The sequence below is a fragment of the Pelophylax lessonae genome (assembly GCF_965119305.1).
Source record: "Pelophylax lessonae genome assembly, chromosome: 5".
Classification (NCBI taxonomy): Eukaryota; Metazoa; Chordata; class Amphibia; order Anura; family Ranidae; genus Pelophylax; species Pelophylax lessonae.
The window spans coordinates 435895977-435920899 of NC_138772.1; the positions used below are offsets into that span (position 1 = coordinate 435895977).

Sequence of the window (24923 nt, forward strand, 5' to 3'; positions counted from 1 at the left end):
GAACATTTCCTTTCAAGTGTCTGTCATCTACCATCTCTACCCAACCTGTCTCTTCAGCCTATCATCACTGTGTTACTATATACATAAGTCACTCTAGGAAACATCTTATTGAGTGTGTGTATTTACTTGCTGAATTGAGATCATCCACACATGATGAGTCATTGAGAGTTGGGAATGGTGTCTCAGCGTTTCTCTACATGACTACTGAAGTGGAATATTTCTGCAGCTGAAAATCCACATCATACGTAAAACGCAGGAGCGTTACAATAGCTCACCCAGGTAGGGCTCTTTTTTCCTCCTATACTCTGCTGTGATGGACGAGGAGATCTGGAGTAAACGCCCAGACAGCAAGGCAAGAGCAAGCGGCTGCACCACTTGACCGCTATTACCCACCACAGCCAGCTCCGTCCGCCACCGCATCATGCAGCCCAGTTTGGCCTATCACAGATGGCGTCCATCTCTGAGCCCGGACAGCTCCAGAGCTCAGGCTGCTAATGGATGGAGAGCAATGGAGGGGAAGCGCAGTCAGTGGCAGTGCAAGGAGAGTGACAGTACATTCAGGAGTTGGGACTTTTCTGCACCCCTGGCTTACTCCCGGCCGACTTCAGTTTGTTAACAAAATGACTGGAGATCCTGGATGACGTCATTGATCAAAAATAAACATGACCATATTTGGTAAATTAAGTCACCCAGTAGCCTGGGTGGTCAGGAAAGGGTGAGCAGAAAGCATGTGCCCCTCTGTTCTTCCGAACCATTCCTGACCACATGCCTTCAACATTTGGAAATGACCTTGCAAATGGGGGCACTACAGCCTCACCCCTTGCAAAGCACCTTGTTCCTATGTTGTGAGGACAAGGCTTCATCTCCACAGCATGTAGGGGTCTTTATGGAGGGGGGTGTTTCTATCAGTCTCTAAAATTCTCCTTTTATAATATTCACTTTGAAAATTAGTACACAGTATCCCTTCTTAATCATTCCCAGAAAGATTTAAAATTAAATAAAGAAACCAACAAATAAACAGTGTTCCTCAGTGTAAATTCAATGACAACCATGTTGTATAGCAGTGTAATCATGATGATGTACTATCAAGAAGACCCACCGCTTGACAATATTGCTTCGATACTACGTTGAGCCACTGCCCAACAATGTCTCCTTCCACACTAATACTATTTTGTCAATGATGTGACTCAGGATCCTGGCTGTTTTTTTTTTATTTATTTTTATTGTAAACAGAAGTTACCGCCATAAATGACACATCACTAGCCTGTTCATTTACAAACAGCAGCCAGGGATTTGAGCCAAATGTGTCCAATTTGTTCAGCGGGTTACTGAACTGTAAACATTTTGGGTTCAGGTCGAACTGAGATGTGTATGGGGGATGCAGAGGTAAGCAGCTTTGAAAGAAGGCTGAATTCTGCACTCTGTGTGTAGCGCACCCCTGAACTCTGCACTCTGTACATAGTGTACCCCTGAACTCTACACTCTGTACATAGTGTACCCTTGAACTTTGCATTCTGTACATAGTGTACCCCTGAGCACTGCACTCTGTACATAGTGTACCCCTGAACTCTGCATTCTGTACATAGTGTACCCCTGAACACTGCACTCTGTATGCCTTGTAACTCCATACTATGTATGTAATACACCCCTAATGTGTGGGGGTCGTGGTTGAGTTCCAGGACCTAGTTTCTGAGAAAAAAAATCCCTGAACAATCCAATATACCTGTTTGTTTGCAAAAGTTAGTTTAGCCCTTAGCTAGACCCCTCCCTTCTTCGTGTTCCGCAGTTATTACCCAGCCTTCATAGTGAGCAGGTTGTGGAAGATCATTGTCCTAGATCACTGGCCATTTACATTTTGATTTGATCGCTAAACATCCATGTATTGCATTTTACAAGTAAAACTATGTTGGATTAAATTACCATGTCTTATGGGAGTGCTAAGCTATCTGTGGAGAAGCGCTGATTCAACAGCTGATCATACTGGTCGCACAGACCGAGGTCTATGGGAGGCATGTCAATGTATAAAATGGTGTGTAAAACAGAATACTATTGCTTAAAGCCCAGCTCTGGTGAATTGTTCCTCAGCCATATATTAAAATGAAAAAAAAAAAAGTGCCTCTGGGTGCAATACTCACCTCTTCCCTGGCACTGTCCGTCACATAAGTTCCTTTCCTGGATGTCTTTACTTTTCCAGGATGAGTGACGGCCAGTGTGATTCAACCTTGAACTCTTAAAACAAACTGTAAGTGCAGGGCATCATGGACTCATCATGGGGTTGCAACACCATGGCATTCTTCACACACTGTAAAAGTGCAGCATTATTGAGGACCGCCGTTCAGCAAAAAATACAAGCCAGGATGAAAGGGGCTTTTGGAAGGAGTACATATGTCTTCTGTTGTTTGCACATATTGCCTGGTCTTTTCTAAATTAGTAAGGAGGCCTGTTTGTGTTTAAAGAGGTTTAAAACTGTTCACATTTATGAAAGTGTCTGAAATAAAATCCGTCTATGTTTCACATCAGTTTCAATTCTGAATTGGAAAAATTTCAGTTAGAGAATAAAAAATTGAATCTGATTGATTGCTCAAGGTAATGGCAACAAACAATTGGACAAATAGAATGCATTAGGTGACAGTTATTTCCAGTTGAGTCCAACAAAATGTGAAAATTACAGTCACATGTGTAGCCAGGTGCTCGGCCAGCTGGTGGAGAGGGCTGTGCATTTTGTTCCCATTCTCCTTCTTTCCCCTCGTCACTGTGCTGTGCATGATCCCCTGCCTGCTCCACCTTCCCCACCATTGTGAGCAGAGGACAGAGTGGGCTCCCTGCTCTAATCCCCCCCCCCCCCCAAAGAGGTTTTATGTAGAGGCTGTAGAAGACTTGTGGATGCAGCTGCAGGGGACTCTGGAAGATGTAGTCCTGGAAGGAGCGCTGTGCTGCATTAGTGAACAGAGATGCATTACACATTACCCACGAGACCCTGGCAAAAGCTTTTCCTGGGCTAGAACAACAGAGCTGCTGTGTTGCAGAGCAGGAAACCAGAGAGTGCAGACCTGTTGCTGTGTGGGTGCTCCCACCAAGAGATAGAATTGGTAAGAGCTGGGACACTGAGGCTTGTGTGGACCAGAGCATTAGGGCAGAGCCACTGAGGACCTGTATGAGGACCACATTTCTGAATGCTGAGCCTTGTGAGGACCAGAGCTGGAACTGAGCCTGTGGGTCTAGATTCCTGAGAAAAGAGTCAGAGGGACTGCCACACAAACAAGTTGCTACATTGCCAGGACTGGTGTGTGTGTTCTTTAGTGCTGCTGGCCAATCAGTAAGGGGACTGGCCTGTTTGCCTAGCATCTCCTTAATTTCTCACTGCAAGCAGTTTCAAGAGATGGTAACACATACACCACCATACAGATATGATTACCAACAAGGCACCAGGTACTTTATCTCTAGGGATACCCCTTTCAGGAACATGTACACCCACCCACACTTAGAGGTGTATATGCAGAGTGCATTTGAGGGTACTTTTTTTGGTCACTCATGCAGAGGGTGATAGTGAGACTTTTTAAATTATTTACATTTCTCACTGTTTATGCTGTTCTTTATTAATGCTGTGTATCAGGAAACTTTACTCTTATCATGGTTTAGGTTTACTGTCATATTATAGCCTAGTATTCACAGCAGGTACTTTACTGCAATTTAATGCAGTCTTTACTTATTTATTATTGTTGGCGCATTATTTACTTTGCTCTTTTTTTTTTTTTTTTTACAACATATTTGTTTCATTTACAATCCAATAGTCTTGTTTTTTTATCCATAGATCAATATAGTTGGTAATATTCTAATGTCTGAGCTAATGTAGGTTTTTGCAGTATGCTATTAAAGCGGAGTTCCACCCTGAAAACATTTTTTTACCTAAAAATACCCCCAGGACAGTCAGGGCTAGTGCATTTAAGCAATGATAGCCTTTGAACTGTCCCCTGTTTCACTTACCTTTTAGAAGAAATACTTACCTTGAAAATGTCTTGTCCAGCGCTGCCATCTCAGGTGAAGCCGGAGCATCCTCTTTGGTGTCCTCTTTGGTGATGTCGGAGTCCCAGAATGCCCTGCACCGGCCCTGCTCGTCACTTCCGGTGCAGGCGCATCATCCCTGCACAGCTTCTGGGCATACCCAGAAGCTGTTCAGCAGGAAATGTGATGAGCAGGGCTGGTTCAGGCGCATTGACTCCTGGGATCGATGACGCTCATCTCCCAGGAGTCAATGCAAGAAAGAAGTGACGGCCTGGGCCGCGGCCGTAGAGGGAGGAAGAGGAAGGAAGGTAAGTATATTTTCATTAAAAACAAGGTAAGTGAAAAAAAATAAAATTTAATTATCCAATTCTTTTGCAGGATATTATCTTCTATTGGAAACTGCAAAGTGAAAAAATAGGGTGGAACTCTGCTTTAAGTAACCAGGTCAGTCAGCGGGGACAAAGTGGTTTACAGAGTCATAGCAGAGAGCAGAGGACCCATCTAACCAAGTGGTTCCTTCAGGGGTAAGCACTACACATGGTTGAAAAAAGAGTGCCTAAGTCCCTTTTCACACTGACAGATCTTTTAGGTGGACCCAATTGGACCATCCATAACTCTCTATGGAGCCGCAGATGCCAGCGGCCATGTGTTCCCCATCCATCTGGCAGATTGGACCTGGTGACAATCTGACGGAAATGGACAGGCCACCCATTTTAATCTGATTGCCCCATAAAGAACACCTGTCATCCACCTGCTCAGCAGGGCTCAATGGAGAGATTCCCTGCTGAGCAGGAGGATCTGCTTGATGGGGTCCGTCCCCTCTGAAAGGGGCCTTAGGCTGGTGTTAAAGCTTGGGGAGATGAGCCTATCATGCGTGGCACTAAATAAACTGGTATGCAATGGAATTATTGCAAAGCACACCAAAGACCCATTTATCTACTCAGATGACTGTTGTTATTTATTCCTCCTAGGGTTTATTTTATGCTTTAACGGTACCTACTGAAAAATATTGTAACTCCAGTAGCATAACATAACTAATGCATCCACATTGAATCATTTATTTCCGAGTTTTCATGATAACATTTGCTTTGGGGATATCTCCATGTCAGTAATGGTCCTATTTTTCTCTCTATTGATTTTAATATTCCTCTGATGGTTTAGGTGAGCTTCCTACTACAGTTTACCACTGTCTAGACTATGGAAATTGGCTTTTGACTCTCATGAGAGTTCTTAGCACATGCTTCATTGCAAAGGTGACTGGCCTTAAAGGGGCACAATACCTTTTCAGAAATACATAAGTAGGCACACCAAACTCAAACACAGAAAACCTTATGATGCTATATATACCAATTTACATACCGATATGTACCAATTACACATACATAATAGAATATGGAAGCAGCAGCAATTAGCATGCAAAGTGCAGAAATATATTTAAATACTGTAAAAAGTGTAAAAAAAAAATACTGTGAAATGCAATCAAAGCCATACTGAGTACATATTGGAGACAGCGTATAGATATGCTGACATGATCTCAACTGAGGAAAGGATCTACCAACACGAGCTCTGATCCTGCTTTTCTGCAAACATCACGTGACCAAATGACTAGGTTTATAGTCACATGAACAGTACAGAAGAATTGATGGTTGAGTATAAAATCTTCTTTACTTGCTGGCTGCAGGACTATAAACAGCAACAATTATCAGTATTATTTCCATGTTGTTAATTATTTTTCCAGGACACAAATATACATAAACAGCACATACATTATACGTATGTCTTTAAAAGCTTGTGTATGGAGATTATATAATTTAACACTTCTCCTATCTCACACAGCTAAAATGCAGTGTACAAAACAGATATAGGACATGTCTAGATTTTAGTGTCATGTGAGAATGCATTGCTTGTCAATGTTTGCAGTAACTGATGACATTATAACTATTAGAAGAGCTCATGCTGATTTTCTATCAAACACAGAAGGTAGACAAAGGGAACGACAGTAATGACAAATAAACCAGATGCATGAGCTCATTCTAAGACAGAAAAGGAACACTGAAGGCAGAAAGAAACCTTTAATACCTACAATTTCCTACAATAAATATAGTAGGAAATGAATTTCACATTCATTTGGGCTATACATAGTAGCTTTTACATAGAGTGTAGTGCTTTGCGAAAGTATTCGGCCCCCTTGAACTTTGCGACATTTCAGGCTTCAAACATCTAATATATAAAGTGCAAGTGTCTCTGCATCCAGTCCCTGTATCCGTGGGATTGCGCTACTCCGCATGTGCCCATGGACAGCCGTTGGGACTTGGAGCGCAGAGACTTCGGGCGGCCGGTGTTCTGTCAGATAATGCCTTCCGTCGAAAAATGCATCTGACGGACTGCGCATGCGTGGTAAATGACGTCACTCCAGCTGACTGCTCCGCTCAGCTGGGGTTGACGTCATTGTTGCGAGTGCTCAGTCCGTCAGATGCATTTTTAGACGGGAGACAGTGCGGGAAGAACAGCTGACTGAGAAGAGGCATTATCCGACAGGACAGTGGCCGTGTAATGAATTCATTAAAAGCAGCTCCTAAGTATACTAAATAAAAATAATAAAAAGTAAATAATAAAAAATAAGAAATTAAGAAATACTAAATATAACGAAATACTAAAGATACATATTAAAAACAAAATATGAAATATTAGTATTTAAAAAAAATTATATATACATATATATATATATATATATATATATATATATATATATATATATATATAATATATATATATATATATAAATGTAAGAATTAAAAAAAAAAAATATATATATATATATATATAGCTCCTTCTGTTCTAGGTATACTAAATAATAACAATCTTACACTATATAAAGTGCAAGTGTCTCTGCGTCCAGTCCCTGTGTCCGTGGGATTGCGCTACTGTGGACAGCCGTTGGGACTTGGATCGCAGAGACTTCGGGCGGCCGGGCGAAAATGTTCAAGCTGCACGTGTCCCCGATGTTGCTAGGGCAACAGGGACGCTACATATGTTCTAGCACCCGTTAATTTAACGGGCTTAATGTCTAGTAAAGATATAAAACTGTAATTTTTTTTGAAGAATCAACAACAAGTGGGACACAATCATGAAGTGGAACAAAATTTATTGGATATTTCAAACTTTTTTAACAAATAAAAAACTGAAAAATTGGGCGTGCAAAATTATTCAGCCCCCTTAAGTTAATACTTTGTAGCGCCACCTTTTGCTGCAATTATATCTGTAAGTCGCTTGGGGTATGTCTCTATCAGTTTTGCACATCGAGAGACTGAAATTTTTGCCCATTCCTCCTTGCAAATCAACTTGAGCTCAGTGAGGTTGGATGGAGAGCATTTGTGAACAGCAGTTTTCAGTTCTTTCCACAGATTCTCGATTGGATTCAGGTCTGGACTTTGACTTGGCCATTCTAACACCTGGATATGTTTATTTGTGAACCATTCCATTGTAGCTTTTGCTTTATGTTTTGGATCATTGTCTTGTTGGAAGACAAATCTAAGGGCTTAAGTGGTTAAGAAATGGCTTTCTTCTTGCCACTCTTCCATAAAGGCCAGAGTTGTTCAGTATACGGCTGATTGTTGTCCTATGGACAGAGTCTCCAACCTCAGCTGTAGATCTCTGCAGTTCATCCAGAGTGATCAAGGGCCTCTTGGCTGCATCTCTGATCAGTATTCTCCTTGTATGAGCTGAAAGTTTAGAGGGACGGCCAGGTCTTCGTAGATTTGCAGTGGTCTGATACTCCTTCCATTTCAATATTATCGCTTGCACAGTGCTCCTTGGGATGTTTAAAGCTTGGGAAATATTTTGTATCCAAATCCAGCTTTAAACTTCTCCACAACAGTATCTCAGACCTGCCTGGTGTGTTCCTTGTTCTTCATGATGCTCTCTGCGCTTTAAACGGACCTCTGAGACTATCACAGTGCAGGTGCATTACTGTTGATTACACACAGGTGGATTCTATTTATCGTCATTTAGGTCAACATTGGATCATTCAGAGATCCTCACTGAACTTCTGGAGAGAGTTTGCTGCACAGAAAGTAAAGGGGCTGAATAATTTTGCACGTCCAATTTTTCAGTTTTTTATTTGTAAACAAAGTTTGAAATATCCAATAAATCTCATTCCACTTCATGATTGTGTCCCACTTGCTGTTGATTCTTCACAAAAAATTACAGTTTTATATGTTTATGTTTGAAGCCTGAAATGTGGCAAAAGGTCGCAAAGTTCAAGGGGGCCGAATAATTTCGCAAGGCACTGTGTATATATATTTATATATATATATATATATATGCACTGCTAAAAACAATTAAAGGAACATTTTTTAATTAGTAAAGTATCAAGTAAATTAAACTCCTGAGTAATTGATCTGGTCAGTTAAGTAGCAGAGGGGGTTGTTAATCAGTGCTTTTGTGTTAATTAAATTAACAACAACAGGTGTGCTTGATGGGCAACAATGGGACAAACCCCAAAACAGGAACGGTTTTACAGATGGAGGCCACTGACATTTTTTTCCCTACTAATTTTTTCTGACTGTTTTTCGCTAGTTTTGCATTTGGCTAGAGTCAGTGTCACTACAGGTAGTATGAGGCGATACCTGGACTCTATAAAGGTTGCACAGGCAGTGCAACTCCTCCATGATGGCACATCAATACGTGCCATTGCTAGAAGATTTGCTGTGTCTCCCAGCACAGTCTCAAGAGCATGGAGGGGATTCCAAGAGACAGGCAGTTACTCTAGGAAAGCTGGATGGGACTGTAGAAGGCCCTTAACCCAACAGCAGGACTGGTATCTGTTCCTTTGTGCAAGGAAGAACAGGATGAGTACTGCCAGACCCCTAAAAAATGACCTCCAGCAGGCCACTGTTGTGAATGTCTCTGACCAAACAATCATAAACAGACATCATGTGGGTGGGCTGAGGGCCCGACATCCTCTACTGGGCCCTGTACTCACTGCCCAGCACCGTGGAGTTCGATTGGCATTTACCTTTAAACACCAGAATTGGCAGGTTCACTGCTGGCACCCTGTGCTTTTCACAGATCAGAGCAGGTTCACCCTGAGCACATGTGACAGACGTGAAAGGGTCTGGAGAAGCTGTGGAGAACGCTATGCTGCATCATTCAGCACGACCGGATTGGTGGTGGGTCAGTGATAGTCTGGGGAGGTATATTCATGGAGGGAAGCACAGACCTCTACAGGCTAGACAATGGCACCCTGACTGCCATTAGGTATCGGGATGAAATCCTTGGACCCATTGTCAAACCCTACGCTGGTGCAGTGGGTCCTGGGTTCCTCCTGGTGCACGACAATGCCCGGCTTTATGTGGGGAGAGTATGCAGCCAGTTCCTGGAGAATGAAGGAATTGATACCATTGAATGGCCCCCACGCTCGCCAGACATAAATCCAATAGAACACGTCTGGAAAACTCAGTCTGTTTAGGAGCTTAGTGATGCCCTGGTCCAGATCTGGGAGGAAATACCCCAAGACACCATCCATCGTCTCATAAGGAGCATGCGGCGACGTTGTCAGACATGCATATAAGCACGTGGGGGCCATACGAACTATTGAGTACCATTTTGAGTTGCTGCAAAGAAATTTTAGCAAAATGGACTAGCCTGCTGTATCATTTTTTCCACTTTGATTATTGGGGGTGTCTTTGAGTTCAGCCTTCTGTAGGGTGATCATTTTAAGTTCCATCAAACAATGTGGCAACCTTTGGTTGATAATTTTCATTTCCATCAAACTATGTGGCATCCTTTTGTTCCTAACACATAACCCAGTCCATATCAGTATATATATCCAGCATGATATGTTTCCCCATTGAGATCTGATGTGTTTTCAAAATGTTTCTTTACCTTTTTTGAGCAGTGTGTGTGTGTATATATATATATATATATATATATATTGTAAGGGATTAGCTCGGTGGTAGGCGTAGATGACTCCTTGGGGGGTGCGTTTTCACAGAGAAATAGCCCAAAAGTGCTTGCAAACAACAGGTTTATTCTTCAAACAAGTGCATGCAGCAAAAACATCAAAATAAAATAAAACAGAAAATAAATCCTTGCCTCTGTGGGCGGCTACCTTCTCACAACTGGAACCTGCCTAAGTAGTCTTTCCAACCTACTGTTGGGCCGACACTGCTGATCCTACAGCAGACACTCAAATGTCCATTTGTTTGCTTTTCACACAGCACAAACATTGTCCATTGAACATGTCCCTTTGTTTCTTTCACATCAACACATGTTCATTTATAACAGGATCCTTTACTCTTCAGATTCTTCACATTGAACACAGTTCATTTAACAGGTCCCTTTACTCTTCACACTCTTCACATGGAACACTTTGTCTTCTCACCTTTGAGACGTCTTCACTCGTGGTTACCCTCCTTAGCTTCACATCGCTGTAGGGGGTCTTCTCCCATGCTCACCAGCTTGTCGGGAGGCACACATCCGACTGTCCCCCTCTCCCAGCCTACACGGCGACAGGCGGCAGCAGTCCTTCTCCCATGCCCACCAGCTTCGGGAGGTACACGTATGTCTGTCCTCCTCTCCCAGCCTACACGGCGACAGGAGGCAGCAGTCCTTCTCCCATGCCCACCAGCTTCGGGAGGTACACGTATGTCTGTCCTCCTCTCCCAGCCTACACGGCGACAGGAGGCAGCACTCAATAGATTTTCTCTGGACAAATTATAGAGGCCTTGATCTCCTCATTCTGAACAGCTGAAGGCCTTTCAACTTCCTGCTGGCTAGCTCTGTAGCCAACACCCTAAATTAATTAATGGACTTTCTAAGTCAGCTGGAAATGTATCTCCTTCCTGTGACTACATTCCCAGATTTAGCTGACTTCCTGTTACATACCCCCCCCTCTTGTTTCAACCCTAGGGTTGGGACACAGATTTCCAGGCACGCATGTGTCAAGCACTGCTGACTCACTGATAAGCCTCCTATTATCCTCAAGCTTCCGGATGAAACTGTTTTGTCATCTTCATTGACGGATTTCTCATAAATGCCACACAGTTTGTCTCTCATCTCATATACACATTCTTCAACTGCATTTTTGGCATCATTTTGCTCCTTCTCGTTTCTGTCATCTTCATTGACAGCTTTCTCATAAATGTCAGACAGCTTGTCCCTCATAACCGTCTGTCCAATCCACCATGGAGGACCGTGATCCATAGGCAACTCAATTGGGCTAGTCTTAATGTCTTCAACATTCTTAAGACGCCTCTCTCTGCAATCCATAAATGTTTTCCACAAAACTTTGAGAACCTTTGCTTCACTAAGCTTTGTTCCAAGTAGGGACTCTTGACATCCCTCTGTGACTTGAGTTGCCTCTCCATACATCTGTACACAATCATTGACTTTTTGTTGTAAAAGGGAATGATCTTCCTTCTTGAGCTTTGCTTGCTCTAAGATGCTGTGCAGAGGATTTTCCAATTGAGACAACAGGCTGTCACACATTTCTTCAAAGTGACCCCTGTTCCTTTTCCCAGAGATATCAATATCATTCAAACATTTCATATTCATAGGCAGATCTGAAGCATTTGCACTCATCAACTTCTTAAACTTTTCGCCCTCCTGAGCGAGTCGCAGTAAAGGCCTACTATTTGATTTGATATTCAGTTTATATTTCTTGCCAAACTCTTCACAGAAGAAGCCAACCAGAACATCATCAACTTTCCTTCCACCAACATAGGGGTCAAAGGCAACAACACAGTTGAACCCAGCGATCTGGGTGGTATCCATTATAGACCTCCTCTCTGCATCAGTGAAGAAGCATGGAACTGCAACACATTCTTTTACAGGTTTCTTCAATGCACTTTCTGCTGAACTATTTGACCACTCAAGGTCACCTAGTTCTTTTTCTCTATCTGAATTCCACATGGAATGCATCTCAAGATCACGATCAAACTTCTGCCACCCGTCTTTTACCAGTTTCATTTTAGAAATATTCTCTGAAAGGCACTTGAAATTCATTTGCTTCACGTTTTCACCAACAGCCTTAGTTTTCTCCACTAGGTGGCGTTTGCTTTTTCCTCCCAGATTTATATCACTTGCTTTAGTTTTCTCCGCTTTAGTTTTCTCCACTAGGTTTTCAGCCTGAACTGAGAAATCATCACATTTCTTACACAACTCCTTTATTTGCTGAAGTTCTACTGATACATTTTCCAATGCTTGAAGTTTTTGAAGGAACGGTTTATTCCAAAGGGGTGATTCAAGCCACGTGTCATCACATTTCTGAGGCTCACTCAGGACAGACCCCAAAACACTGATCCTTTTAAAAACTGCATCAGGCACACTATCCCCTCTTTGGGACAGATCCTCTGTTGCCTGGAATTCCTCTTCCAGTTCCTGCAACGGAATCTTCATCTCTTCTACTTGCTGTTCTAAGGCTCGTTTAGACTTTTCTAGCTCCTGAACGCTTTTCACAACATCATCCTTGGAGCTGACCAATTCTTCCATTTCTGTACGCAGCTGTTTGTTAACACTTTCTAGTTCAGCCTTACACTCTAGAACTTCCTCCAAAGAGCGAGCCAAGAACAGGGCTTTGCTCTCGTTATCACGCGCCTCCGTTTTTGCACGGTCGCGTTCTTCTGCATATTTTGCAGACACAGTCTTCTCTTCACCAAGCATCTGATCAAACTTCTTTTTCACATCTTCAACACACTGTAATGAACCAACGCTTTCTTCCATGCGTTTTTTCATATCCGCTATCTGAGCTTGCAATGTTGCGACTTGCTCTGATAGGTTTTTCTTTGCTTCCGCCTCCTCTTTTAATTGTTCCAGGAAGCCATTTTTCTCATCTTCCATTTGTTTGAGCTTTGTGCTAAAACTCAGCCTTTGACACCTCTCTTCCTGTAAGAGTTCCTGCGTGTCTTGCAGCTGCGATTCCAAGATAGAAAAATCTTCCGCAATTTCTCTAGATTTGCTGTCTGCTTGAGAAAGCTGATTTGTAACATTGTCCAACTCAACCTGCAGTCGGTTTGCCTTCTCTGACAGCTTAGCACACAATCGGTCACCTTCTGACACCTTGACTTGCGATTCCAGAAGCTGTGCCTCTACTTTTTCCCTCTTATGTTCACAATCTCCTTTTCCCTGCATAAGAGCCTTCACCTCATTGGCTAGCATCTGGGAATAAGAATGTAATTCTGCCACACAGGCTTCTTTCTCCTTTAACTGCTGCTGGACACGTTGGGCTTCCCCTTTCCAACTTTCACAGTCCGCACGCCATTCATTTACCACATTGCTCAAAGTAGTGAGCTCATACACAGTACTCAGTAATTTAGCCTCTCTTTCACTTTTCTCGTTGTCGCTGAGAGACAATGTCGCTTTCAGAGCAACATTCTGTTCCTGCGACTCCTGCAGGTCTATTTTTGTAGCTCCCAAAGACTGAAGACTTTTTTCCAGCTGATTACGCAACTCCAACATATCAGCCATACTTTGCTTCTGCAAAGTCTGAATTTCACTTTCCTTTTCCATGAGGATGGTATCTTTCTCCATTATAGTCTCTCTGCGTTTTTGCAACTCGACCAAAAGAAGAGCAGTGGATTCTTCCCACTGTAACACATGAGACTTGAGTAGTTCATTCATTTCCTGCAAGTTTCTATGCTCCATTTTAAGCAATTCCAAGGCTTGTTCCTTTTCTTCCATTTTCCGTTGCAAGGCATCCAACTCAGCCCTGCACACATACTCGGTTTCCTCCAAACCGATGGCCTCCATTGGCTGCTGGCGTCTCTGTTTCCAGCCTGCCATGCTCTCTTGGTGATCCTTTTGTTGAGCTGCAAAGCTCCGTTGTTTCAGCATCTCCCCCATTTTGAGTTTACTTTTCATCTGAGCACACTGCGTCTCCATAGCGGTTTCATCAGTGTTGCTAGGGACAACAACCTTCCTCTTTAGTAGACTCTCTTTAGGCATGGATGGGGCTGGTTCAGACGGCAACATCCCCTCCATCCATAGAATCCGGTCTCTCATTTCATCTATCTTTGCATTTTTCAGGCGTTTGGACCGCCCCATCTTCAATAACTCCATCAAACAAATTTTTCACAGTCCAGCAAACAATTTTCAGACCACTGTCTCTTCAACACATGTAGTTTTTCTCTCTCTTGCAAGATCTCTTTTCCTGCACACACAGTTTGTGCAGTCACTTGCACCAGACACAACAAAGTTCATCAAATAATTTTGAGACCGCTGTCTCTTTAAAACACTTTTTTTTTTTTTTTTTTTTCTGTCAGGATCTTCTCTCCTGCACACATAGATTGTGCAATCTCATGCACCAGACAAAGTTCATCAAACATATGCACTCCATTGCAGGGATCTTGCTGCTTCTGCCCACTGCATACCTCCACCATATGTAAGGGATTAGCTCGGTGGTAGGCGTAGATGACTCCTTGGGGGGTGCGTTTTCACAGAGAAATAGCCCAAAAGTGCTTGCAAACAACAGGTTTATTCTTCAAACAAGTGCATGCAGCAAAAACATCAAAATAAAATAAAACAGAAAATAAATCCTTGCCTCTGTGGGCGGCTACCTTCTCACAACTGGAACCTGCCTAAGTAGTCTTTCCAACCTACTGTTGGGCCGACACTGCTGATCCTACAGCAGACACTCAAATGTCCATTTGTTTGCTTTTCACACAGCACAAACATTGTCCATTGAACATGTCCCTTTGTTTCTTTCACATCAACACATGTTCATTTATAACAGGATCCTTTACTCTTCAGATTCTTCACATTGAACACAGTTCATTTAACAGGTCCCTTTACTCTTCACACTCTTCACATGGAACACTTTGTCTTCTCACCTTTGAGACGTCTTCACTCGTGGTTACCCTCCTTAGCTTCACATCGCTGTAGGGGGTCTTCTCCCATGCTCACCAGCTTGTCGGGAGGCACACATCCGACTGTCCCCCTCTCCCAGCCTACACGGCGACAGGCGGCAGCAGTCCTTCTCCCATGCCCACCAGCTTCGGGAGGTACACGTATGTCTGTCCTCCTCTCCCAGCCTACACGGCGACAGGAGGCAGCAGTCCTTCTCCCATGCCCACCAGCTTCGGGAGGTACACGTATGTCTGTCCTCCTCTCCCAGCCTACACGGCGACAGGAGGCAGCACTCAATAGATTTTCTCTGGACAAATTATAGAGGCCTTGATCTCCTCATTCTGAACAGCTGAAGGCCTTTCAACTTCCTGCTGGCTAGCTCTGTAGCCAACACCCTAAATTAATTAATGGACTTTCTAAGTCAGCTGGAAATGTATCTCCTTCCTGTGACTACATTCCCAGATTTAGCTGACTTCCTGTTACAATATATATATATATATATATATATATATTAATAGTATATAGATAGATAGATATACACAGGCCTTCTTTCCCTGAAAATAGGTGCTTAAACTCAAGTATAACCCCTTAAAACCCCTCCTCCCACACACACACCCTCCAAATCGCACCAAATAGTGGATGTGGTCGGTCAAATTTCACTAAGAGTAGGGGGTCCTAAAGAGGCATTAAATACCAGGAGTGCATTACATACAGGCAGCAGAGTTACAGCAGGGAGGGTTACACACAGAGTGCAGAGCTCAGGAGTGTGCAATGTGCATAATTCAAGGGTGCATTATGTACATAAGTTCAGAGTTAAGGGGTGCACTACACACAGAGTGCAGCATTTAGCCTTTTTCCACAGCTGCTTACCTTTGTATCCCCCATCCACATCTCACCTTCACCCCTCTTCAGCTCTGACCTCTGCATACACCCTCCCCCCATGCACCCATTCTCTACCCCCCTCCCCGCCCCTTAAAGCTTCAACACCTTCCACATGTTTTACTTTTGCTGCTGTATTGAACTGAAGTACCAAGCCAGCTCTAGTATCTCTCCACACACTGTAGTTGGTTCTGCAGGAAATTCATCCAGTGTGGGTGTTGGCATCTACTCTGCACCCCAAGCACCTGCATCTCCCTTGTCTACATCCTGTACTTAATGCAAACCGCTCAGGAGATCAGATCTGTGAGAGCCGTTGGGAGACAAGCTCTAACTTGTAAACACAGAAGCCAGACTTCTGTGTTCACAAGTGATAGTGGGGAGTAGGGAGCAGAGAATCTGGACCAGAGGTAGGTGAGTTCCACCTCAAAAAGCCCTGTGTATATACACGCAGTAAGGGGGACAGGCTCAAATGGTGGTGGCAGTGGAAATAACATGCATAAGACACGGGCACCCAGGAAAAAGGCCATGTAGGTTTTGTCCTGTGCTTTTTTCAGCAAGGTAGTAAACACACACAATTCAATGCAGGTGGGCTTTGTACAGTCCATAGTATAAATAAAACAAAAATCTAATTGTCTTTGCCACTTTTTTTGGTTTCTGACTAACAGGGTATGCACTAATGGGTTCCCCAAAACAAGCAGGTAGCATATGTACCTTTTGAGCATTCTGTCAGCAGTCAGCCTTTTCACTCAGCAGCAGGCTCTTACAGCAGAGGAAAGAGAGAGCTCCTCTAGTATAAGCCATCTTAAATAGAAAATGACCCGTGGACAGCCGACTTATTGATGAGATGTGGCTAACAGGTAAACCAAGAAACAAGGACGTAGGACTTGAGGCCTTATCACACCCAAGGCTCTACAAAGCTCGGGGCATTAGAATCCAGACCAGAACTTATTAGGATCTGAGGAAACAATAAAGTGTGTTTCTTTCCTAGCATACACAAACATGGAGCCCTCACATGAGTTGATGAGAAGTTCTACAGGTTGATTTATGCAAACTTCTTCCTTCACAGCCCTGCCTGCATACAGATTTCACAGATTACTGGTCTTGGACATTTAAATAAGATCTAAACCCTATGTAATTTCAAAAGTTGTTTTCAATAGTTTTATATCTGCTTCTTTCCATAAATCAGATCTTCACCCAAAAGGGGTAGTCCGGCTCGTTAGGTACCTGATCCCACTTCCGGGTCCGATACTGAATGTGAGCATGTTTGGCCCCTCAGTTTTCCCCTGCAGCCTTCTGGGACACACACATGTCCCAGAAGACTGTAGAGCCATTCACAAAGTGCAGCACAGCTTATGCCTGCCCAGTAGGAAACTGGCTGTGAAGCCAGAAGGCTTTACTCCTGGTTTTCTCCTACCTAATATGCCGGCTCCTTCACCTGAAGCTGATCTAAGAGTTGGCTTAGGTGCGGACATCACCAGATCTCTGGACACGTAAGTGTTCTTATATTAAAAGTCAATAGCTACAGTATTTGTAGCGACTGACTTTTACACATTTTTTGGGGGGAGACTGGAGCTCCTTTTTAAAGATACTACCTGGTAATCCTGCTGTGAAGGTCCTTATTCAGACACTTTCTTTTATTGCATAACAACTCTCTGAAGTGTGCTTTTGCATTGTCAGCCTGCCACACATTCCCCTGATGGAAACTACAAGTGGCTATTATGACACAGATTATGCAGGCATAGCTGACCATTGTGACTATCAAGAGGTGGCCCACAGCAATGACGTGCAAGCAGACACATGAGCAAATATATGTAGAAAGGAAAGGGCTATTGAAAGCTGGATGAGATCAACACTGCTGTGTTTCAATAAAAGAATGAAAAAAGGGTAAAAACTGTATTTTATGAAAAAAATAAAAAATAATTGTTTGTAAAACACAGTGCTTTGGCAAAATAAATGTCATCACTTTAGTGTTTTAGATCTAAAAGCTAGTTGGGAGATGATGGTTTTGCCCATTAGGTTTTTGTCTGTTTGCAAGCATTACTGTACATAGGCACTACCCTACAAATAAAAATTTGAAATTATTTTTATGTTAATGATTTCCAGAAGTGTGAACAACTAGCAAAAAGTTTATGATCCTTCAATAACCTTTCTAACATATTATAATATTATTTATGTTGGGCCTTCACTGTTATAGCACCTTGTGAGATTGTTGCTTCAATTTCCTATTAACTTTTGTGCAGATTTCTTCGAGATACATTCCTGTAAATGATAATAAATTCATGTGGTAATAGATTTCTTGATGGCATCTTAGAATCCTATACAAAGGTTTCCAAGAAGTTAAAGTGAAGGCATGCTCTGGCTCCTTCATCAGATTGATTTTGAAGCATGCATTTATTGATCTGTGGCTCAGCTTTTATCAGCACATAGAATACTAGTGATGTTATTTTGATAAATCAGATGCTAGAGGTCAAGTGCGCAGGGTAACAATTTTGATATAGTCAGTCTGAAGTCAACTAATTTTACTTAGACTAATAACATTATTAGGAATAATTATATTTTCAGAATGGTTGCTAATGCTGTATATTCAACTAATTCATATCTCTGTTGAATGGTGATGTAATGTACTGCCTTCATTGAAAACTGCCAAAAAAAGAAATCTCTAATTGCCTATTTGAATTACCAATTACATTATTAGGGAAATTCTAGTGTATTATCAGTTAGCACATCTTCTTTCCAGAGATCTTGTGCACCGCTCTGATCCTGGGTGTTCATTAAGTCAGATCACTTCAGGCAGGCCCCTTTTGCAGGTATAGCTATTAACATTAAAAATAAGCGTCTATACTGTTTAAAATCCAGTAATGCTCATCCTGCAGCCTAAACATTTACTGCTGCTCAGGGGCTCTGGGCTTCAGCAAAATGGCAGCCTCTAGAGAAAAGAACAATGCTGAAAGCAATTTACAGCACACTCTAATTTTGGTAGCACAATTAGTACTGTGTGGTGTGTATAAGTAGTGTGGAATGTATATTCCTTGCTAAAGAACATTATTGTATTATCAAATTGTTATGCTTAAAGTTTCACTTTAAGTTCTTAACTAAACCCTGCCCCCAGATCTAAACCTTATCACTTCTCTATTCTATGAATATTAGAGTTGTATTTTTCAATTATTTTTGCACTTTTTTTTTACTTTTTAATGCAATCCAGTTTGTGGTCTCCATTCAATTATTGAAAAACTTTTTTTCTGTCCCTTTTGAAAGTTAATGTAAACTCATTACAGTTTACATTCAATTATTTGCCTTACAGCAGGTGATATAAGGTGCCTGAGCTTACCTGTTTAGGATTCACAGGCTTTCTTTGGAGATTTCTGGGATCCCTTGTATTCATACAAGCTATGTATACATTTTTACTCTCTAGGTCAGGGGTCTCAAACTGGCGGCCCTCCAGCTGTTGCGGAACTATAAGTCCCATTATGCCTCTGCCTATGGGGGGTCATGCATGTAACTGTCAGTCTTGCAATGCCTCATGGGAATTGTAGTTTGCAAAAGCTGGGGGGCCACCAGTTTGAGAGCCCTGCTCTAGGTGTCCATAATACTATGTATTTTAACAAATTGTTTACATTTTCATTGCCACATGATATGTAAAATCTAGAACTTTGTAAATCTGCCTATTACATGAGGAATTGTTGAAACAAAAATAGAAAAAATGTTTACAAATGTTAACTTTGCGCCAGAATATAGCTGACTTATTGTTTTTCCTTTTCTGTATTATTTCTATAGGAGACAGATCTTATGACATTTAATATCTCCATCCATCGTTCTTGGTGGAGAGAACATGGGCCTGGTTGCATAAGAAGGGTAGTGCCTCCCCCAGCCAACAGGGACCTTGGAGACCACTCGTTTATCTCGGTGACAGGATGCATCATTGAATTTCAGTACATAGAGGTCATCCACAGTGCTTTTCAAATACTTCTGTCTGTAAGTCACCTACTTTTAAACTCACAAATTATTTTGTAAAGATATGGGTTCATTCTTAAATAACTTCGTGCCAAAAGTTCAGCTGCTATGCCTTTCTCCTTTTATTTAAAATAATATTAAAATATTGATTAGGGATATTATAGGCAGAGAACATAGTCACTTACTTTTAATATATTATTTAGGGCACTGGCTAACAATTGAGGTCTGAGTTGCACTTTTCTATTTTCAAATTGTGTCATATCATTCTCTACAAATCAATGTAAAATGAGCTAAAAGACCTAAAGTCACCTCTTGCATTAGTTATGTACGGCTATCTTTTAGGGTTGCAACAGATGAAAGGATTATTTCTCAGCAGCGTTGTTTTGGGCCTGAGTGTTAATGTTGTTGCTGCGCAAAATGACAAAAAATATTAGCTGTGATTTATACCCTTCCATATCTTCCTGTTCCAGTGTGTATGCAATCTTTCCATAGTTGTGCATGTCAAACTTATGCTGTTTTGATTTCTGAATACAGCTAGCTTTGTTCCCAGAGCTGTTTACAGAAATCAGACATCTAGCACCACTCTCATTAGTTACGGGTCGAGTAACTAGGAAAATTGCCTGGCATCACCCTGATCCCTGTTCCCCATTCCAAAAACTTCAGCAGTCATGACCAAGCCACATCTGAACTGTGTATAATGCTACCATAAATTAATTTACACTTAAATAATTCAGTCTTCACATGCCTCAAACGTGGTTAGAACAGCAATTGTCTTTTTGCTAGACTACTACAGGTGCTGCCTGTCTGTGGCTATGAACATCAGTCCTGTTGTGTCTAACTCCCTCTTCCCAAATGGCAGATTCAGGGAAGTGAGAATTTAACCTGTGTAGCTCATAAAGTGTTTGTTTGGCCCATGCCTCTCGCTTTGTATCCAAGATGCGTTTTTCTCTGGAAATCAACTGTTTTATGCCAGCTGGAGGGAGCAAGCAATCTGTTTTCAGTATTAAAATTCATGTAGTCATAGGATTTTCTGGTTTGTAATGAATACAATGGTGTCCAGGTTGAGAATCCCTTGATATCCACAGACTGATAATTCATTGATATATTTAAAGTCTAAGCAGTTGTTGGTTTCCATTAATCACAAAATGTATTTTACTTGTTGCATTCTGATCATAGAACATTGTTTCCTGTTTATTGTTATCTATGACGCAGTGCTCAAAAACCTGAAAAAAACAAAAAGTTGGGACTTTGAATGAGGCATAATCTCAATGATGATCCCTAATTCTATACATGTCGAGGGGGGGGGGGAGGGTAAATATAGTTAGTATCAGGTAAAGAAGGCAATCGGCATATTGGATAAAACAAAGTAATGGATAATGTATAATGAACATAAAATCTGTGGACTGTATTTAAATATGAAGCCGATTCGCATATAGTTACTAACCAATAGAATGGATAGAAGGGGAAAAAAGACGGGACTTTATATGAGGTGTGTGAGAACGGTTGGCAGGTAAAGATTACAATCAAATGTATAAAACATATGAAAAGATTTAATTGAACAAATCTCATCAGGATACATAGCATATTAATGAATGCATGATACAAACATGTGATAGTTCATATTTGAAGAAAAAAACAATGTTGAACACTCCATGCATGGGTAATAGGATGCACATTGTAAGGGGATGAACAATGATGGTAATTGCCATATAGGGAATCCAAATATTGAAAGATAGGATGGATGCACATAAAACAGCTCGACGCGTTTCGTGGATTATTCCCACTCGGCAGGAGCAAGTGCATCGCCAAACCCACTTAACAGTGGAAACATGTAGATAGGGTAAGGGTATGGATATTAGATAAAATAGTTGGGTAAAAATATTTTGGTCAAAGTAATGTGGATGATTATCCAGGTGGGCAGGGGGTCTTTTTCGGGAGCTGTGGCGGACTCGTCTGCGGCCAGAGGGCACCCCAAGTGGACATCCATGAAGGAGAGAGACAACAATATCCCAGATTGATGCGTGTTGATGGTGTCACATAAAATCCCATGGTTAACTGTGTAAATAAAGTGAGGGGAAAAATGGTTACGAAACAGTTGGGATAATTTGGTGACAAGAAAGATGAGGGTAATACCCAGGGTTAGAAAAGAGTTAGGCCCAGGGTCAGAACTCAAGGAAAGGGGTGCCGAAATGAAGTAATGCTGGTGCACGGTGAGTGAAAAAGGAGATAAGAAAAGAGAGGGAGACAAGAAATAGTGTTGTGAGTTGTAGTCCAGTGAAAAAGTGGCAGTGAGTAACCGTGGGAATGTGTGCTGAGTGCCTCAGGGAGAGTAAGACAGGGTGAAATAAGATCTAGAAAAGGTGAATAATGTCCAAACAAGGGGTGTACCAGAGGTTGGTCACAGCGGGATCACCAACGTCACGTCCACGCTCAGTAGAGGGGGAGGGTGCCGCATCGCGGACAAGCAAGGTTCGTCCTGGATGACGGCACCGCACCGTCTCCCTCGTATTTGGGCGCGAGATGGACATAACGTGCCACTGGCGTGATGGCGCCAAATGATGACGTCACACGGACGGCACGGGAGACATAACGCCGATGCACAGCAGAGCGCCGCCCCCACACCCCGTGTCCACAAGGGAGCGATAGGGGAGGGGGGAGGCACCCCCGGAGCGCCTCGCAGCTCCCGAGCTTGACAACGGCCCAAGTGGAGATTCTCCATGAAAAGAGTATATATATTCTATACTTGCAACCAATGATCCCCCTGTGCATGATGAATGGCAACAAAGTATACACATAAAATCAACTGGTAAAATGCATGATCAATGACAACAATAAATACATGAATAAACTAGTATAATGTAGGCTGGAAAAACCTGCATTAATAGCCAATCTCAGAGCCACACACCTCCATCCCTATGAATATCAAAAACCTGAAAAAAACAAAAAGTTAGGACTTTGAATGAGGCATAATCTCAATGATGTAAGCCTCCATCCCTAATTCTATACATGTCGAGGGGGAGGGTAAAAATAGTTAGTATCAGGTAAAGAAGGCAATCGGCATATTGGATAAAACAAAGTAATGGATAATGTATAATGAACATAAAATCCGTGGACTGTATTTAAATATGAAGCCGATTCGCCTATAGTTACTAACCAATAGAATAGATACTGATACTAACTATATTTACCCTCCCCCTTCCCCCCCCCCCCCTCTCGACATGTATGACGCAGTGCTGTTGATGCGTAGTACCTGAAACTCTTGAAAGTTTCCACAACACGTCAAAATTATCTTAAATATTTAATAGTGTATATGTCAGCAGCACCTGTTTGTAGCATTTAATATTTGTACTACTAAATACACAAATACATTTCCAAGGTTGCTCTTCTGTAGCGTCTAGCCTGTGGCGATGGCTGTGCGTTGAAATGATCTTATCATAAAGTTTGAGATTGCACACACATAAGGCTGTACTCAAATCTTTCTCCCAAGGCCACAGCCGATGTTCCTTTCAATTTATATTATATGTCATGACCATATCATTCACTGTACCGCTTTCTGTGTTATTTTTATAGGACAGGAACCAATATGCTTCTGAAAGTAATATAAAATACAGAAGAACACTTGGTTTACACCTTTCAAGGAACTATTGCACATTTTTAGAAGTTGCAAAATGCAGGAAAAGGTTCAACATTTATGAACATTTATGAAGATATTTATAAATGAAGAAAATAAAATATAATTGTAAGGTTCTCACATCATGTATACCATTTATCGCACAACATAAGTTTTCAGAATTATCACAACTAGGGATGGGCCGAACACCCCTCTGTTCGGTTCGTACCAGAACATCTCGAACAGGGAAAAAGTTCTAGCGAACATGCAAACTCTGTTAAAATCTATGGTACACAAACATGAAAAATCAAAAGTCCTCAGTCATTTTAAAGGCTTACATGCAAGTTATTGTCAAAAAAAGTGTATTGGGACCTGGGTACTACCCTGGGGGACATGTAGCAAAGAAAAAAAAATGTTTTGAAAATGATTGTTTTAAAGGAGCAGTGATTTTAAGGAGGCTTAAAGTGAAAGAATAAAAATTCCTTTAAATATCTTGCCTTGTCCCCTTAGTCTGCCTGTAAAGTGGTGCATCTGTTTGATGTATGGAGCCTGCAGCAGCAATACTGTAATTTCTAAAGAAATAAATGTCATTTAAACTTTCTCACGGCTATATTGCATTGCCGGCTCCCAGCAATACAGATGAAAAAAAAAAGAAAAAAAATGGCGTAGGCCCCCCCCCAAAATCTATGCCAGACCCTTATCCAACCATGCAACCTGGCAGGTTAGGAAAGGGGGGGCGAGTAAGCCCCCCTCCTGAATCATACCAGGCCACATGTCGTCAACATGAAGGGGGGGGTGGATGCTACAGTCAAAAACTGTTTCCTGTGGTTCTTACTTCTTGACACGATTTTGGTGAATGGGTAGGGGTACTATGTACCGATACCAATTCACATAGGGGGTGGGCTGGGATCTTGAGAGCTAAAGGGCTCTTTCAGATTCTGATAAGCCCACCACCTGCAGACTCCCATAACCACAGCCCAGGGTTGTCGGAAAGAGACCCTTGTCCCCATCTACATGGTATGGTTCAGGAGGGGGGGCACTCGCTCATCCCCCCTCTTTCCTGGCCTGCCAGGCTGCATGCACATATAAGGGTCTGGTACCGTTGTTTTTTTTTGGGGGAGGGAGCCCATGCCGTTTCTTTTTTTTAATTTTGGTGTGAAGTTCCCCCTAAAATATGTACCAGACCAAAAGGGCCCAGTATGAATTTTGGGGGGCCTCCACACTGTTTTTTTTTTATTTTTAATTTTGGCGTGGAGTTCCTCTTAAAATCTATACCAGACCCAAAGGGCCTGGTATAGATTTGGGGGGGGGGGGGGGGAATACCACGTCAATTTTTTTGTTTAATACTGTCATAGGTTTCCCCTTAAATACAGTACAATTTCACCCCCTTCCTGCCCAGACCAATTTTCAGCTTTCAGTGCTCATTGGTGTCTATGGAAAATCTTGCTCAGCTTGGCATGGCACTGCTCCCGGTCTTTAAAACTGACGTCAATGGAAAATCTTGGTCAGCTTAACATGGCACTGCTCCCGAACCATAAGTGACAGGGGCACCAAACTTGGGAGCACTGAGAGGGGACCCAGAACTACAACATATCCAATTTTGAGGTCAGCCAGCTTGCCTAGATACTCAGTTATG

The 24923-nt window shown here is 42.1% G+C and overlaps 1 protein-coding gene across 1 annotated transcript in view; it reads left to right on the forward strand.

The window, feature by feature from the left end:
* Positions 1 to 24923, forward strand: part of NKAIN3 (sodium/potassium transporting ATPase interacting 3) — an 817448-nt gene that overhangs the window by 514661 nt on the left and 277864 nt on the right. The window contains exon 4 of the mRNA XM_082258786.1: positions 19501 to 19698. Within this exon, the coding sequence (XP_082114912.1) occupies positions 19501 to 19698 (198 nt within the window). The remainder of the gene's footprint in view (positions 1 to 19500; positions 19699 to 24923) is intronic.